General features: G+C 39.3%; 2 protein-coding genes across 3 annotated transcripts; both read left to right on the forward strand.

Annotated features, from left to right (window-relative positions):
* Positions 1 to 539: 539 nt before the first annotated feature.
* On the forward strand, positions 540 to 5,967 carry LOC147761437 (uncharacterized). The gene is made up of 7 exons (XM_087013170.1): positions 540 to 872; positions 1,447 to 1,575; positions 1,874 to 2,008; positions 2,388 to 2,528; positions 4,152 to 4,524; positions 5,062 to 5,252; positions 5,564 to 5,967. Exons 1-7 carry the CDS (start codon positions 740 to 742, stop codon positions 5,965 to 5,967), a joined length of 1,506 nt encoding a protein of 501 aa, XP_086869296.1. The 5' UTR covers positions 540 to 739.
* Positions 5,653 to 15,399, forward strand: LOC106158708 (solute carrier family 28 member 3). 2 transcript variants are annotated; one of them, XR_015334485.1, is made up of 14 exons: positions 5,653 to 5,734; positions 7,781 to 8,002; positions 8,344 to 8,482; positions 8,800 to 9,067; positions 9,342 to 9,486; positions 9,758 to 9,946; positions 10,493 to 10,654; positions 10,988 to 11,113; positions 11,486 to 11,616; positions 11,997 to 12,165; positions 12,617 to 12,862; positions 13,213 to 13,393; positions 13,931 to 14,893; positions 15,323 to 15,399. XR_015334485.1 is itself a non-coding variant. In XM_087012964.1 (13 exons), exons 2-13 carry the CDS (start codon positions 7,784 to 7,786, stop codon positions 13,957 to 13,959), a joined length of 2,004 nt encoding a protein of 667 aa, XP_086869090.1. In that variant the 5' UTR covers positions 6,336 to 6,477; positions 7,781 to 7,783; the 3' UTR covers positions 13,960 to 14,304. The 2 variants fall into 2 exon arrangements, 1 of the variants encoding a protein (XP_086869090.1); XM_087012964.1 differs by lacking the exons at positions 5,653 to 5,734; positions 15,323 to 15,399 and adding an exon at positions 6,336 to 6,477 and having other exon boundaries at positions 13,931 to 14,304.
* The last annotated feature ends 6 nt before the right edge of the window (positions 15,400 to 15,405 follow it).

Genomic DNA, 15,405 nt, shown 5'->3' on the forward strand with positions numbered 1-15,405 from the left:
TAAATAATAATGGTTTTGAATATATTAATGAGAAATATATTCAAAACCATTATTATTTATTGAAAAGCTTCCGATGCTTTTGTAAAAAATCTTTCAAAACTCACGCAATCAAAATTTGATGAAAAGAAAGAATTCTTATTCCTAAATATCTGTTAAAGATGCATACAAAGTCAATTTTTTGTCACAAAAACCAACCAAATGCTAGCGTATAGTTTCAAGTAGTATAACTAAGAGAATTACCAAAAGGGATTGATTAATTTTACCCGAAAATGATGTTTGAATGGATTTTTCTGCTGGCATTCTAAGCTGTATGTCAATGGGGCAAGAAAGTAGGTCATGAAAGTAGGTTAAATTTACAACCATAAATTTAAAGAAAGGAGCAGTCTAAAGGTCTTTTATGGCTGATCGAGTGATCTATTCAGTTTATCCCTTGGCATGTCGAATTTATTTGAGTCATATAAGAATCTAGTAGAAGTGGTTTACATGTGTTACTGGGAATCCATGCTCCACCGAAGCTCGGTTCGTATGTACCTTTAAAAGTATATACATGTACTTTATTTCTCTGCACGTGCTGCAATTTTAGGGAACTCATGGCAGGGGACTCGGGCGAGATCTCGCGAGAGTAGCCGCACCCTTTCTGAATCATAAACAATTGGCATTTCTCTTATACAAACTGAGCTATATTCGAAACTTAATCTTTCAAAGGGAATATAGAAATTTCCTGGAAAACATCCCCAGCATGATCACGTGTCTGTATGCGTTCGAGGAGACAACTCCTTTCTGGCAGAGAAACAAACCATACTTGTTAAGTCAAATGGTGACGATCTTCATCCATCCGCTTGGGGCGCAGCATGGCCTGCAGTATATCATTGGTAACGGTTTTTTAACGGATTCAAAATTTAAACGAGATTTATTTATTCCTCCTTCTATGTTTGGTAAAACGAACAAATCTGTTATTCGATTTTTAATGTACCAGTGCTTGTGTTAGCTTTCATTTCCAATTAATTAAATTTTTATAAGTTTTTTTTTATTATTCTGTGCCTGTGTTTTAATCATTGGAGATCATGTATTATATATGATAATTCCTTTGTAGTTTTGTTTTAAATACGCACTCAGTAACCTGTGTTATCACTAAATCAGTTTTCTTTGTAGCTGAAAGGATGATATTCTCTCAAAGCATGAAATATGTGTTATAAGGATACATGTAGCATTGTATCTATCATCAACAAGATTTAAATGGACATGAATAAGTATTAAATGTATTACCAGTGAAACTTAAAGAAACTAGTATTTTTAAGACAACTGTAAAACAGCCACTATCGAGAGAGTGTGACTTCTAAAATCCTAGAAACGTGACTCTATATTTCATATTATTTATTTAATTCATCTTTTAAAAATTGTGTTCATCATTTAAAGATGGTTATATTTATTAACAAACAATTGCAGCACGTGTCCACCCCCCGGTACAACTTGAGATCACGTGGTCAAGTTTGCGCGCCATGCACCAAAGACGGATGAAATCTCCCGCGCTCGCTGCTGATTTTCTAAAGAGATATGTACAGTGTCTTGTAGACAGTAAGTAATAATAGCACAACAGTTCCACAAACTGTGAAATAACAATACACACTCAGACACTGCATTGGTTCATGGTTTGAAAACTACACGGTACGTTCAAAGATCCCCGTGTTCTGGGTGTTGCTAAATACGAAATGTTTTCATATGAAAAGCGGGGCAGTATTAGTATATTCTCATAAAGGGGTCAACGATGCTTAATCTTTTTAAATATATGTAGTTTCTTTGTTTTGGTGGACAAAATTTCGGTCATGGTTTTAACTTATTTTGTTGCACTGGCTTCTGTACGTATATATTTCAGATATCAGCACTATTGAGAGCCTGTACGTGGAGTGTAGAAATCAGCGTCCACTGAGGAGGCTAGCCAGACTGTTAGAGAGCCACAGAGCGTCCCAGACCGCAGTGTTCAAGGCTTTAAGGGATACGATTAAGGAAGGTGAGGGCCAGGGTTTTAATCAAATAAAAAATCAAATAAAGTAAAATAAATGTTAACAAATTTTGGCTATTGTTCATGTCTGTGCTATTGCTGTCCAGTGGTTATAAATGAGTGCTATCCAAAGGATAACTGTCTATAGGATAACAAGGATAACTGTCTGTAGGATAACTGTCTGTAGGATAACAAGGATAACTGTCTATAGGATAACAAGGATAACTGTGTATAGGATAACAAGGATAATCATTTTATCCAGTGGATAGTGTTACCCACACGATAGCGTTATCCAGTGATGGCACTGGTCATCATAGAAAGACAAGTCTTTCAATGTATAGGTGACCTCGTTTCTAATTACGTTTTCTTTACTGTTTACGTGTTTCAGACGGAGACGAGTTATCGGACTACTACGACTTCGCCACGGCGTTGGAAACTCACAGCTCTATCGACCATCTGCTCGATCATATGTTCAGCACCCACCCTTTCCTGTTGGCGTACAGGAACAATGTGGACAGCAGACACTATGGTAGGTAAAACTGCATTGAAAGTGCGCCAGCTTTAACACATTTGAACGTTTTTTTTAATTGCTTAAACTAAAACATCTTTAACGTCATAGGTGATATCTTGGACATAATAAGAGATGTCCAAGGTGATTTTAAAGCAAAGCTCAGCTCAAAACAAAGCCATAGTACGACAAATAATCTATCTAGGAACGTTCTGTGTCGGCTTCTCAAACAATTAAGGCCTTGTGAACATCATGAACTTCAACGTTCAATGAAAGACAATGTTCGGGGACTGGCGTTGTGCAGGAAGAATTACAGTTGTACGGCTCAAGTGCAACCGATCGTAATTGCAGACATACATGTGCATCCAAACTAGCCCGGCCCTATACGTGACAAAGTAGAAAGTTTGCATTTGATCTGTCGATTGCAACGAATCCTCCCTGGCTGCGTGGTAACTTCGCTGACCTGTACGCGGCTAGATATTACAGTACGGGTTCGAATGTCAGTACGTCCACCGCAACTTTTGCTGCTAGAAACCATTTGTAAAAAATTGTTTGATTACTATAAAAGGAAACACGTAAGTATGGAGGTTGGCGGTACAGTCACGGCGCAATCGGTAGCGTGCACTGCTGCTACAAATATTCAAACCCATCATCTACCATGGTAACGGGTGTCACGAGGGAAGTCACGAGTTCGAGTCCCAGATGAGGCATGTCACCTCCCAACAGATACGAGCTGTCCTCGGGATCGGGAAGGCGCGAAAACGAATGCAGGCTCCACTGGGTCCGGGCAAAGTACCTTTTGCATATAAAAACCGATATAGGTCAGCATAAGTGATTGATTTGACAACTTATTGCAGGTTGTTATCAAAAAGTCTGCGTCTCCCGTAATACTTCCTTTCTCTGTACTTAAATTTTTTTTTCAAATGATGCTTAGGCGGGGTTGGTCACTCATCTATATCCTTAACCAGCTATACAACAGATCAAACTTGAATTGAGTCAATTGCTATAGCTGTTTTATACCCCTTCTCTCTGACCTTGCTTATCAAGACTGTTATGGACATATAGTACCCGGGGAAACTCAGTCGATATTTGAAATAGCAAAGACTACTCAAAATTTAAACCGCCAAGGTGTGAACCGTTTTGGATCTCATCGTGCTCTATAACGTGACAGGTGAAGTCGAACGTTATCTCAGTGTAGAATAAAATGAAGATTAAAGGACCTGAATTCATCTGACTAGGAACGTTCCGGGCAGGGTTATCAATAAAAGCGACCAAACTTGAATTGATTCAGTAGCTTCCCCGGTATAGCACCACGTCATACAGTGGCGAATTCAGGGGTTTCTAAAACAACACTCTTATGTTTTTCTCTTGAAATGTTAAAACATTTTGACAAGCTTATTCATAGCATTAAACCGTACTAAATTGCACTGTTAACCCTAAAACACCAAATTTTTAGGGCTCTTCAGCTGCCCCGAACCCCACCCCAAGGGGGGCGAGGGTCGGCTATCAGAGGCCTTTCATTGTAAAAAAAAAAAAAAAAAAAAAAAAAAAAAAAAAAAAAACGCCCCCCTTCGAATAATCCTGGATCCGTCGCTGCAATTATCACTTGTTAATAATGAATAAACATTTTTTCTTCTGCTTCAGATGTAGATCTGATCCTTCAGTACGCCGAAGACTGCGCCGATCTGTACAACGTCGTGGACGAAAAATACGAATCTTGGTACGTCACAGCTGGCTTCGAGCGAACCTCTGTGTACGCTCACCGCGAGACAGGCACGAGACCGGTAGACGTCCAGGCGCTTTTTACGTCAATCCTCTTGATTCTCTCCTCCGAGAACCCTCCCGGGTCTCCTTGGAACCTCACCAAGGCCAAGGAAGACGCTGCCCGCGTGATGGATCAGTTACCGGTGTGTAACGACCCTGAGATCTTAGTCCGCCAGATGGCAGTCCGGAGGTTGGCCCACAGGAAAGGCTGGACTCACTTTATGGCCGAAATCGAGGAATCCGACTATTACAGGTGGGTATTGATTTTTCATTTGGTGTGTAAACGTCTCTTTTCTTCCATTACCGAGCTGAGGTTCTTCTCTTTCTGTTCCACGTTTTCTTTTATTCTTTCGCTCTTGGGACCTCAAAGATAATTTGAAAAGAGGCAACACCGTTTCTCAGGCCTGTAGCCAGGAGGATTCGGGGGTTTGCTGGGAAAAGGTCCGCTGTGGGTAAAATTTGATCTAGGTACATGAAGTTTTTATGATAAAAGGGTCCACTTTTTTCCGAAAAAGACCCCCCCCCCCCCCCGCCTATTTGAAATTGTCAGCTACGGGTCCGTTTTCTGCTAGTCTGATATTTTAAACTTTTGTAATCGCAATATAAAGCCGCTATAACCTATAATAGGCAAAATGTCGGATTGCAACTGGAGGGTTGGTGTTGATTGACACCATCACTGAGCAATCCCCCACCCCTCTCCTTTTTGCCTTTTTGTCTCATGTTTAAATATATCATTTACGACTGATTCGATGAAATATGTTTTTTGACATTTAAACATTATACTTTCTAGGCTTTATGTAGAGGCAGGTGCTCTGCTGAGTCCGGCCTCTTTGTCTAATCTCAAAGAGGAGGTGGCAAGGAGAGAGAAAGTCTACGGCTCATTCCGGGAAATGAACAGCGCTCTCAGAGTCCATTCATCACAGAGGCGGCTCGCTAAATTGCTCGTGCCGAGAGCTTGCCACCAGGATATCTCATGTTATGGTAAGGATAACCTTTGGCACGTGCTCTACAGGGCCCTTATTAATTTTAATTGTTTTGTTGTTGAAATACGAATAAATCAATTTCAGTGAAATGTCCCAATTTATATTTTATATTAATTATTTATCTAAAGAATTTTATTAAATTATATTTTACAATGTTGGTTACACTGTTTAAATCTTCATTCATATAGTTATTAAATTCATTAGCCACTTGAAATATTTCTTACTTACCATTGCAATTTTGTAATTGTCAAAATATTGGCCCTATTCCCGTCTGTGTACAGCAAACTCTCCCCCATCTTTATAACACAGGTGGCCCGGAACCTCACCCTCCCCGCATTCTAGCCGCACACTTCCGCCATCTTGCTTCCCTGGTCAGGAGGTATCTGTCCACTGGGAATGAGGACACCATGGACCGCATACAGAACTTCATCATGTTCAAACTGAGAGGCTTTGAAACTGAAAACGAGGCTGCAGAAGAAGGTGACAGTAATTCCGCTCCAGTCTCGACCGTGTCGCCGTCTATAGACATGATGTCAGACTCGACGCCGTCGCCACCTATTAAATTGAATTATTCCGATTCAAGTTTTATTGATGACGATGGTGTAACAAGCGACACCGATTTAAGTGATGGTGGAAATACCCAAGACAACACAGCCAACGTTTTGAGGCAGAACGCTGAAGGACTTATAGGCGATTTTCTTCGATGTGACTGAAGGACTAGATTTCAAAATGCAATTTTAAAGGAGAATAATTTGAAAATATTAAAACTTTATTTTTCTACAAGAATTTATAATTTAAATGTTTTATAATAACGCCTATATTTTTTATATTAAAGGATATTTATATATAAAAAATGAAAGCATATTCGCTATCGAAGTTCCTTGCCTGCTTACCCGTGTGAACGGTTTTACAGTAAACTCAATCAAGATTGATATGAAATCAATGCTGATTTTATAATATCCTGCAAACCCCCCCCTCCCCCCCCCCCCCCCCCCCCCCCCCCCATCTCCGCTAAAATTTATATTCAGGCCACTCACTGCAATTTTACTTTTCTGTCAAGTTAATGTTTGGCGCCTGGCAATAAACGCATTTATGAAGCGTCCACTGAAACCGTCACGTGGTAGCGGCGATGTTTACAAGTGTCACAAGTTATCTGATACGCTCCTATCGTGAACATACAAGGGACAGATAAGGGCTCTAAGAGGCCACGGTCCTTCTCTCCGGTAAGTCAAGTTGTCTTCTTTTGAGATAATATGGCAGGAAGCAGGTATGTGTAAAGTCTAGCGCCTTGTGATATTAATGTTATATATTTAAGTATTTTAAAGTACCTGGTATTATTGGCCACAGGATGGGAGAGAGGGGGGGGGGGGCGGTGCGTGATCTAGCTACTGGATCTATGTTGCAGACGAGTGCATTTAAAACATGTTTACAGTGATTAAACCGATCATATGCATAAGTCAGTTTGGACACGTATGGTTTGGCGACATTAGGTAGAGAAAAACAGAAAAGACAAAAACTGCCAATCTGAAGGACATTAAGACGGATTTGGAAGCAAAAATATAAGAGAATGTCATATCTAACAAATGATCAGAAACACTATATCCGGTGTAAAAAAGAGTATATTAAAGAAAGCTATAAAACCTCTAATCCCACACCATCAGGTGGCCTACCTCCCCCCTCCCCCCCCCCCCCCCCGGGCTTAACCCCCGCCACTTCTTAAGTGCTAAACCTTTGAATACAAATCAAGCACCTATGACATCACTGACGTGGAATCTATCAGCGGTGAAGATGACAGGATGGGGTCTATGCAAAGACACGGCTGTGCCTCCAGTGCTGCACTTGGGTATGTGGCATGCCTGCTGCTTATAGTGGAGTGGGGGGGGGGGGGGACACCTTACAAGGTATAAGAGGGGTAAATGTCTGCACTGTCCTCCTTAGAGCTACCATTGGGCTTCATGCAGCTGTTTCAGGAAAAATATATATGACTTGTTCATTTCAAGCTAAACCGGTATGAATATTACATGTATCTCTCGCCTCGCCACCCCCCTCCCCCTTAATTGGTGACAGCGTCGAACTAGTGGTCAGGTTACACCAAACAAACGTAGCTATGCTCATTTTAACAAATACTATATAATATTTTATTATCAAAAATTGATACAATACAAAGCTTGAGTACCCCTAAGCCCCTCTGTCTCTTGTGATTTTGACTGAACCTCTTGAAATAGCCGGGGGGGGGGGGGGGGGGGGGGGGGGTGCACCTACCATGTTTGTGAATCACGACGTTTAAATCTGTTGAATGGCTGACAGTTACTGTTGTTAAATGCAGGTCCATGCTCATGTAAAACGTGTCGCATTCCTAACACCTCTTATCAGCTTACTTCACTACGATGACCTGTCGCTAAATCAACATTATAGACCAGACTAAAATTTTGGTCTTAGCGCTTACATCGGTCAGAACTTGTCTTGTAAGCAATAAACAAACAAACAAACACCATCCGCAAATGTAACAGATGTTTTTATATCCAGAGAATGCCCAAAGGGTCGTTTGAGCTGAACGACATGAAGACCAACGGCAAAGAGCGACAGGTAATCGTGCAAGACGACGTTCACGATGGCGCGACACCTGGCAAGCAAAATACCGCGTTGGACTCGACGTACGAAGAGGTCATTCCCCAGGGTCTTATGTCGGAGGGCACCACCCCCGGGGGAAATGGTCTGGATAATAAAGCGTTTGTGCACGATGAACAGGTAGAGTCATCCGTTTCTGAATGTTTTTTAAAACACCTGACATTGTAGAAGCATCGTGTTTGGGTACTGGTTGTGTGTTATACGTGTACTAGAATATTGTGGCTATCAGAAAAGAGACTAGAAAGTAACGACATAGCTTGCTTCTTTTTAAAAGAAATTGTTGCACTCTCTCTAAGTCAATTATTCTTCTACACGTAAATGTTTAAACGCTTAACAATTTAGAAGTATCGTCCTTTGGTCGATTTTATGATACATAGATCTGATCATCTCATGGCTTGCGAGATCAAAATATTAAAAGTTCTTTAGATAACAAACAAATTTGGCTGTCACCCGCTTTTCAGTACGAGGAACACACTCACAAAGATGTCAGAATTTCCATATACGAAGATGACGGAGAGGACGTGGAAGAGGCCATGTTTGAAGAGCTGATAGAAGATGGTGGAACTTCCTGTCTACAGAATCTAGAGAAACTACAATTAGGTAAATGGTCAATTACATAAAATGGGTAATGCTATTTGGTAAATATAAATTGCTGTCACGTGCACAGATTACACCATTAGAAGTATTTTGATCGGGGTTTCCACATTTTGTGATACTGACTTCACCTTCTTAAAAGGTTGCTGTTCGAGATTCTGAATTTCCATTCGTTTTTAAAAATAAAGATATAAGAAGAATTTAACATTTTCTGATAATTCATATACACGCTGAGTATTATGCAATAAACACGGGGCCAATTGTAACCCCAACCATCGCCATCCCCAAAGAAAAAAATATTATCTCCATTTCACTTTTTTCAGCAATCTCCTCCTTTTTAAATTCACACAATAAAAAGCTGTGGCTGGCTCTGTACGCACTTCTCACAGCGGCCTATGCCGCCTACTTTGGCTATGCGATGTGGTATCAGTTTGGAGACGAAGGCTCTATACGACTGCTGTGGGTATCATGCCTAGTAACCGCAGGCGTCCTGCTCTCCCTGATACTCGATAGATGGGGCGACGGGCTGTACCGGGCATGCGTACACCTGGTTTCAGTATGTATAGAGAGAAGAGGACGGTACATACGCTGGTAGGTACGCAACTGCATCGGACCAATTTCACTAAAAATGAGCCGAAAGTAATTTCAGTTGGCCCTTAGACTACATAAATGAATGCCAGTTAAAACGTAGAGAGTTAAACAATTGCTGGACGACAGAGACTGCCTTTTTGCTAATTTACACATTTTAGACTGCCAATTTAATTTCGTTAACATCAAAGTTTGTCATTTAGTGCAACAGTTACTGCAGTTTAATATTGATACATTTTAGATTTATAACGAGTCATGTCTTAAATTCTTATGTCAGGGTCATAGGTATCGCTGCTGTATGTGGAGTTGTCGCCGTTCTTATTCTTGAAGTAGCTTTGAAGCAGCCTAGAAATCTGTACTCAGGGATAGGAATAATTGTGTATGTCAGTCTACTGTGGATATTCTCAAAGAATCCTGCCAGAGTAAGCCATTTTTTCTCTCTCTCTCTCTATCTCTCTCTCTCTCTCAAACACACAAACACGCCCGAGCACACATACTGATCGATTCTCTTAGCCCTTCGAACTGAAATGGAATCAAACAAATAAGGTAAGATATTTTATTTGTTAAAATAACAATATCAACAAATCTGTATAGTTAAATATTAGAGAGTGAAAATAAAAAGTGATATTTTTGTACATTTTATAGTAATCTTAATTAAAATATATTTCTTTTTGCTTTTTATTTCACCTTCAGGTGAAATGGCGGCCTGTCCTAGTCGGGTTGCTGTTGCAGTTCACATTCGCTCTCCTGATCCTGCGCACGCGCTGGGGGTTTGAGATTTTTAATTGGTTGGGAGCACGTGTCGCAGAGTTTCTGGCCCATACCGAGGCTGGAGCTAAATTCGTCTTCGTTAATCTCGAGCCGCACTACTTTGCATTCGCGGTACGTCTTCCGAGTTAAGAGTAGGTTCTCCACCGAGATAAAGGTAGATTAAGATAATTAAGCAATAATAGGTATGATACACATGAGATACATGGAAAATGATACATGCCATATATACGTATAGGGGTTATAGGTAAACCCCCCTTAATATTACATTCCTTGCCCATAACTTGGTGGAATCTTTGAGACATTTTACAGGTGGTTCGAAGAACGAAGCAAACCGGTAATTATTATATGATGAGGGTCAAGGAAATATAATTTCAACAAATTACACGAAGAAAGAACAAGAGTGATATTTTCTGACCTTGTAGATTGTACATGTCGTTCGTTTTCTACATGTACCTAAAGAAACTGGAAGAATTCAAATCGAGTCCGAATGGAACGTGTAGAAGTGTATTTTAATATAAAATTTATTGTGATATTGAATTTTGTGTATTAAAATCTTGCAAAAGCAAAAAAAAAAAAAAAAAAATGTCCAAATAAAAAAGAGTAAATAAATAGACATTTGATGAAGAGCACAAAGGACGACCGTTTTCTCTCCTCCAGATCCTACCAATAGTTGTGTTCTTCAGCTCGTGTGTGTCAGTTCTGTTCTACCTGGGCGCTATGCAATGGTTGATAGGCAAGGTGGCCTGGGTAATGAGAGTTGCCATGGGAACCACTGCTGCAGAGTCCATGAACGCAGCCGCTAATATATTTATTGGACAGGTTGGTTTGTGCTTACTGTGACACTAAGTTCATTAATCCAGTAAACTTTGTTCAAAAGTATTCGTTTATTGCGACAAGAGAGGTTGAGCTAACGAAACGATCATTCTTCACAAATTTTTAATTTTTTCTTTATGTTGTAACTATGATCAATACTTTCTCTATGGCTTCTGCATTTATTACAACATTATATACAAGAGGTTTCTAAACTGAAATATGAAATTACTGAAATATGATAGAAGGTCGTCCAATTTTTGTCTTGACGAAAACAGAAATAACGTGACGTCATACTTATCATTATCATAATCACAACGTCAAAAATGACGTCACTTACAGAGTGAAGCGCCGCTGGTGATCCGTCCCTTCCTGGCCAAGATGACGAGGTCGGAGCTGCATGCTGTAATGACGGGAGGATATGCTACCATAGCAGGGAGTGTGCTGGGGGCCTTCATCGCCTTTGGGGTAAGTAAAGAACGAATAGGAGAATATTTTCTGATTGTTTTAAAATTTAATGATGTGCCGTCTGACAGATAGAAATTAATGGCGCCCATTTAAGGGAGAGTAACATGTAATAAATAAACTTTTTCTCATGTTGATAAATAAACTTTTTCTTAATCCAAAAGATTTATGTCCCATAAATCAGTTTTAACTGGTACCCCAGTGCAATGAAGATGATACGTCCTCATATGTACTTAACAATCAATTGACAGACATTAAAGATCTATATAGAGATTGTAACGTGTATATACTTTGTAATATCAACTGGGATTTTTATCATTGTTTTTTAAACAAAACATTTTAACATTGTGTTAAAACAGCTTTTTATAACGAAAGGTTCCAGCCAACCATCTACTGTCCGCCTCTGTGATGTCGGCACCGGCTGCTCTGGCCATGGCGAAGTTGTTCTACCCTGAGACCAGGGTTTCTATCACCACCATGGCTGATATCAAAAATATAGAGAAAAGGTACGCTACCCGCCAAACCAATTCGTACAATGTTTATTTTTACACATTTGGTTTCAAAAGTCAATGTAGGCTGCGTACTCTATCTACTTGTTACAGAAAATTGTATACATGTATCTTTGACATATGAAACAAATGGACAATGAGTAAACTTGAAACTTTGTCGATTAATGACATGTCAAACTGGTGAATTGTACATGTATTCACAGAAGGCTTATTTAGAATTTACGTTCGCTGACAGGATCATCGGTCAACTGAAAATGTGGGAACTGATCTTAAGCCATCACCGAGGCAGCACCACTCCGTCTTTGTTATATACTGGTGTTTATTAAACGCTAAATGTTACGCTTTAACTCATACTTAACATGCTTTAATCTTTCCAGCCCCGAGAGGAACGCCCTACAGGCAGCCTCCAATGGGGCGTCTAACTCGGTCAAATTGGTGGCTAACATAGCTGTCAACCTGATAGCGTTCCTGGCACTGTTAGACTTTGTTAATGGAACCCTCACCTGGATGGGGAACAGAGTGGGACTAGAGAAACTGACTGTACAGGTATGTGCGCGTGCATGTGCGCGTGCGTGCGTGTGTGCGTGTAGCACTGCATCACGGACTTGGGTGAGGCAAAGAATGATTGTACAAAATAACATATATCTCTATAGCTGGATGAAGATGTGCGAATATATGTTATAGATATGTGGGTAAGATACTATGGACAGGTTATCAGAAACGGCGCTGCAGCTGGAGATTTTTCCTCCCTTCCCTCTGCTTTTGAATCCGGTGTTCTTTGATGTTCAAACGCCGAAGACTAAGTATTTAGAGCGGTTTATGAAGCACGTTTTTTTGTTATCAGAAGCACTTTTTACACCATAAAAAAAAAATTGTTGAAACTTCTTGTAAGCTGAAATTGTTAGTCATAACCTAATAATCATATAGATTTCTGTGACACATAGTTATGTTTAAGCTTGTGTTTTAACACGATATAAAATTCGTTCTCTCATTTCAGATTATTTGTTCTTACGTTCTTTGGCCGTTTGCGTTTGTCATGGGGACTGATACAGTAGACTGTCGCAAGGTAGCAGAGTTAATTGGCATCAAAACGCTCGTGAACGAGTTTGCCGCATACGAAGAACTCGGGGTGTTGATTAATAATAGAAAGGTTTACAACACGTATAATGGAACCGTCATTGAAAACGGTGATGATTTGTTCCTGGAAGGAATCAACAAGACGCTAATAGGTGGAGTTCTAATGGTAGTGCAAATGCTTTTTTTATTTATTTGTTTATTTTTCAATTATTAAAATTACATACATAAAATTATATAAAAAATATTAAAATTATTTATTTATTTATTTATTTTCGTTTCATTAATGCAAATAAACTGGACGCTTTAAATGAAGGGCCAAAAATAAATTAACTAGTGTGCCGTAGAAGGACCAGATCATGATAAAAAAGCAATTTTTGCTCCTTGTCTAAACAGCTTGGGAAATTTCCCATCTATCATATTCGCCCTATCAGTCCAAAGAATTAACATAACTTAATTGATACCAAAATCTTTGCCATCCCCAAGAAATGATTTCTCGTTAATTCTTTGTATTGCCAGGAACGTTCAGAGGTTATCTCCACGTATGCACTGTGCGGGTTTGCAAACTTTAGCTCCATTGGTATAATGCTGGGCGCCTTTGCCGCCATGGCTCCACGCCGGAAGTCCGACTGCGCCAAGGTTGTCGTAAGGGCAATGATTGCCGGAAACGTGGCCAGTTTTACGACAGCTTGTATAGCAGGTACGTATTGTACAACAATGGATTAATAGAAATACAGTTTATTTATTCAATGTGTTTGATTGATCTGTTTTAAGCACATAACTACCGGTAACCTGGCTACTTTTATTAACGGGGAGGGGTGTTATTTCCCTTTGCAAAACATTGTCATTTTTACCTGGAAGGAACGTTTGGGGAATTTGGGGAATTTTGTCGAAGAATGTAAAAAAAGTAAATGTACTTGAGTTATTTAAAATCTTTTGCAATATTTTGACAGATTTTATTTTTTTGTCAAATAGAACAGTGAAATTCGACTTTTTTGTGCAATCACGCTTAGTCAAAACCTGTCGGGAAACTCAAAGAGCACTGGAAACGGAAGAGACAGATAATAAAGCCACTTTCTTGTATTCCCTTTAACTTTGCTTAAGGTACCGGTACCTACGCTTTGCTTTACGTTAAACAACTAGCTTTTAATAAATGCCCGAAAATGATTTAAATCGTGACTAAAATATCCACAAAAATGAAACTGTATACTTGTGAACCTATTCTTTGTCTTCCCAGGGCTCTTCTACGAACCTTCTCTCGGATGAACCTCATCCGTCGTTACAGAGCAAATATGTCTTCAACAAAACAAGAAAGAAGAGCGGACAGCTTAGGATAGATTGACAAAGTCCATTTGATAAATACTTTTGCCATGGAAATATTGTTTTCTTAAAAAGTGTGACAGGAGAGCAGCTGTTTTATTTTAATCGTTTCACTCACAGATTTTTAACGTTCTGTCCACCAGTACGTGCAATGGCACCAGGACTGAAAGCAAAAAAATAATTATTTCAGATTCTTGACGTACTCTATTATCAGTTTTTCACCACAATATATATATGTCACCAACGAAAACATAATTCGATAAATAAACACAGGGTTTTTTTAATCAAAGAGAACATGAACTGTTTTTCATTTTTAAATTTTATTAAAAGTACATATATATATTTCTAAGATATTACTGACACTTTATGGAGCAGCGATTCATTTGGGGAAATTATTCAGCTTTACTAAAATTTAACATTAACATTGGCATGTCAGCCAATAAATTCAAATTGGGAAAAACAATGAAAATCTCAAGTTTTCCCACGATTTTTGGTCGGAGGTAGTCCCAGTAGATATTCTCTCGACTTAGAGTGTTGATTAAGGTTATTTGTCACCATGGTTCTGAGACAAAATACGGCATGGCCAGATCCCGTTCACTCTCCACAAGTTCCTAAACACGCATCCGCCACAGAGTGTGATTATGTAACCGGATTGATAAATTCCCTGACACAAAATGTTCGTTTTACGTCACTCTACTATATATGAATGGACTGTGATGACTTTGCAATTAGATTGGATTTTATCAAAGACGTGAAATATTTGTGTATAACTCCTTGTTTTAGATTAGACGCATAGAATCTTTTCATACATGATGAAATCGATTAAGTGCCTAAATGGGTCGGAATGACTTGGCCAATAGTTGGAAATACTTAGGAAAAGGTTTGTATTGAGATTAAGGAAATTTGTTCTTAATGAGTGTAACAAAAACGATCAATTGTCTAAATGACAGAAATGACTGGCCAAATGAAGAAACTGCGTCAGTAACGAGACACAAGATTGGAAGAATGCAGCGTAAATCCACTTGCCAAAATAAGAAAATTAATGCCAGGCATTGTTCAAGTTATTTGACCAAGTTAACACTTATAACAAAACCACTGTAATGATTGCCAGCCTTTGTTAATAATGTTCGATTTCGTTGACGAGCCGTATCAATATCCGGACCACCATTGATCGGAACGTGCAATGAAAATAAAAAGCTAAGTAGCTACTCCATAGCCCCTTTAAATAATTACGAGGGAGTTTACGTTGAATTGATTGACATTTTCTTACGATTTTAGTGACCTGATATGTGCAAAAATAATATTTCAGGCGCCAGACATACCTTTGTAGGGTGTCTGAGTTGGGAGGAAAAGAGAACGTTCTGGGAGAAAAAAAAAAAAAACAAACAAAAG

Source organism: Lingula anatina, chromosome 5 (assembly GCF_051362555.1).
Source record: "Lingula anatina isolate TDL-2025a chromosome 5, LinAna3.0, whole genome shotgun sequence".
In the NCBI taxonomy this organism is placed as follows: Eukaryota; Metazoa; Brachiopoda; class Lingulata; order Lingulida; family Lingulidae; genus Lingula; species Lingula anatina.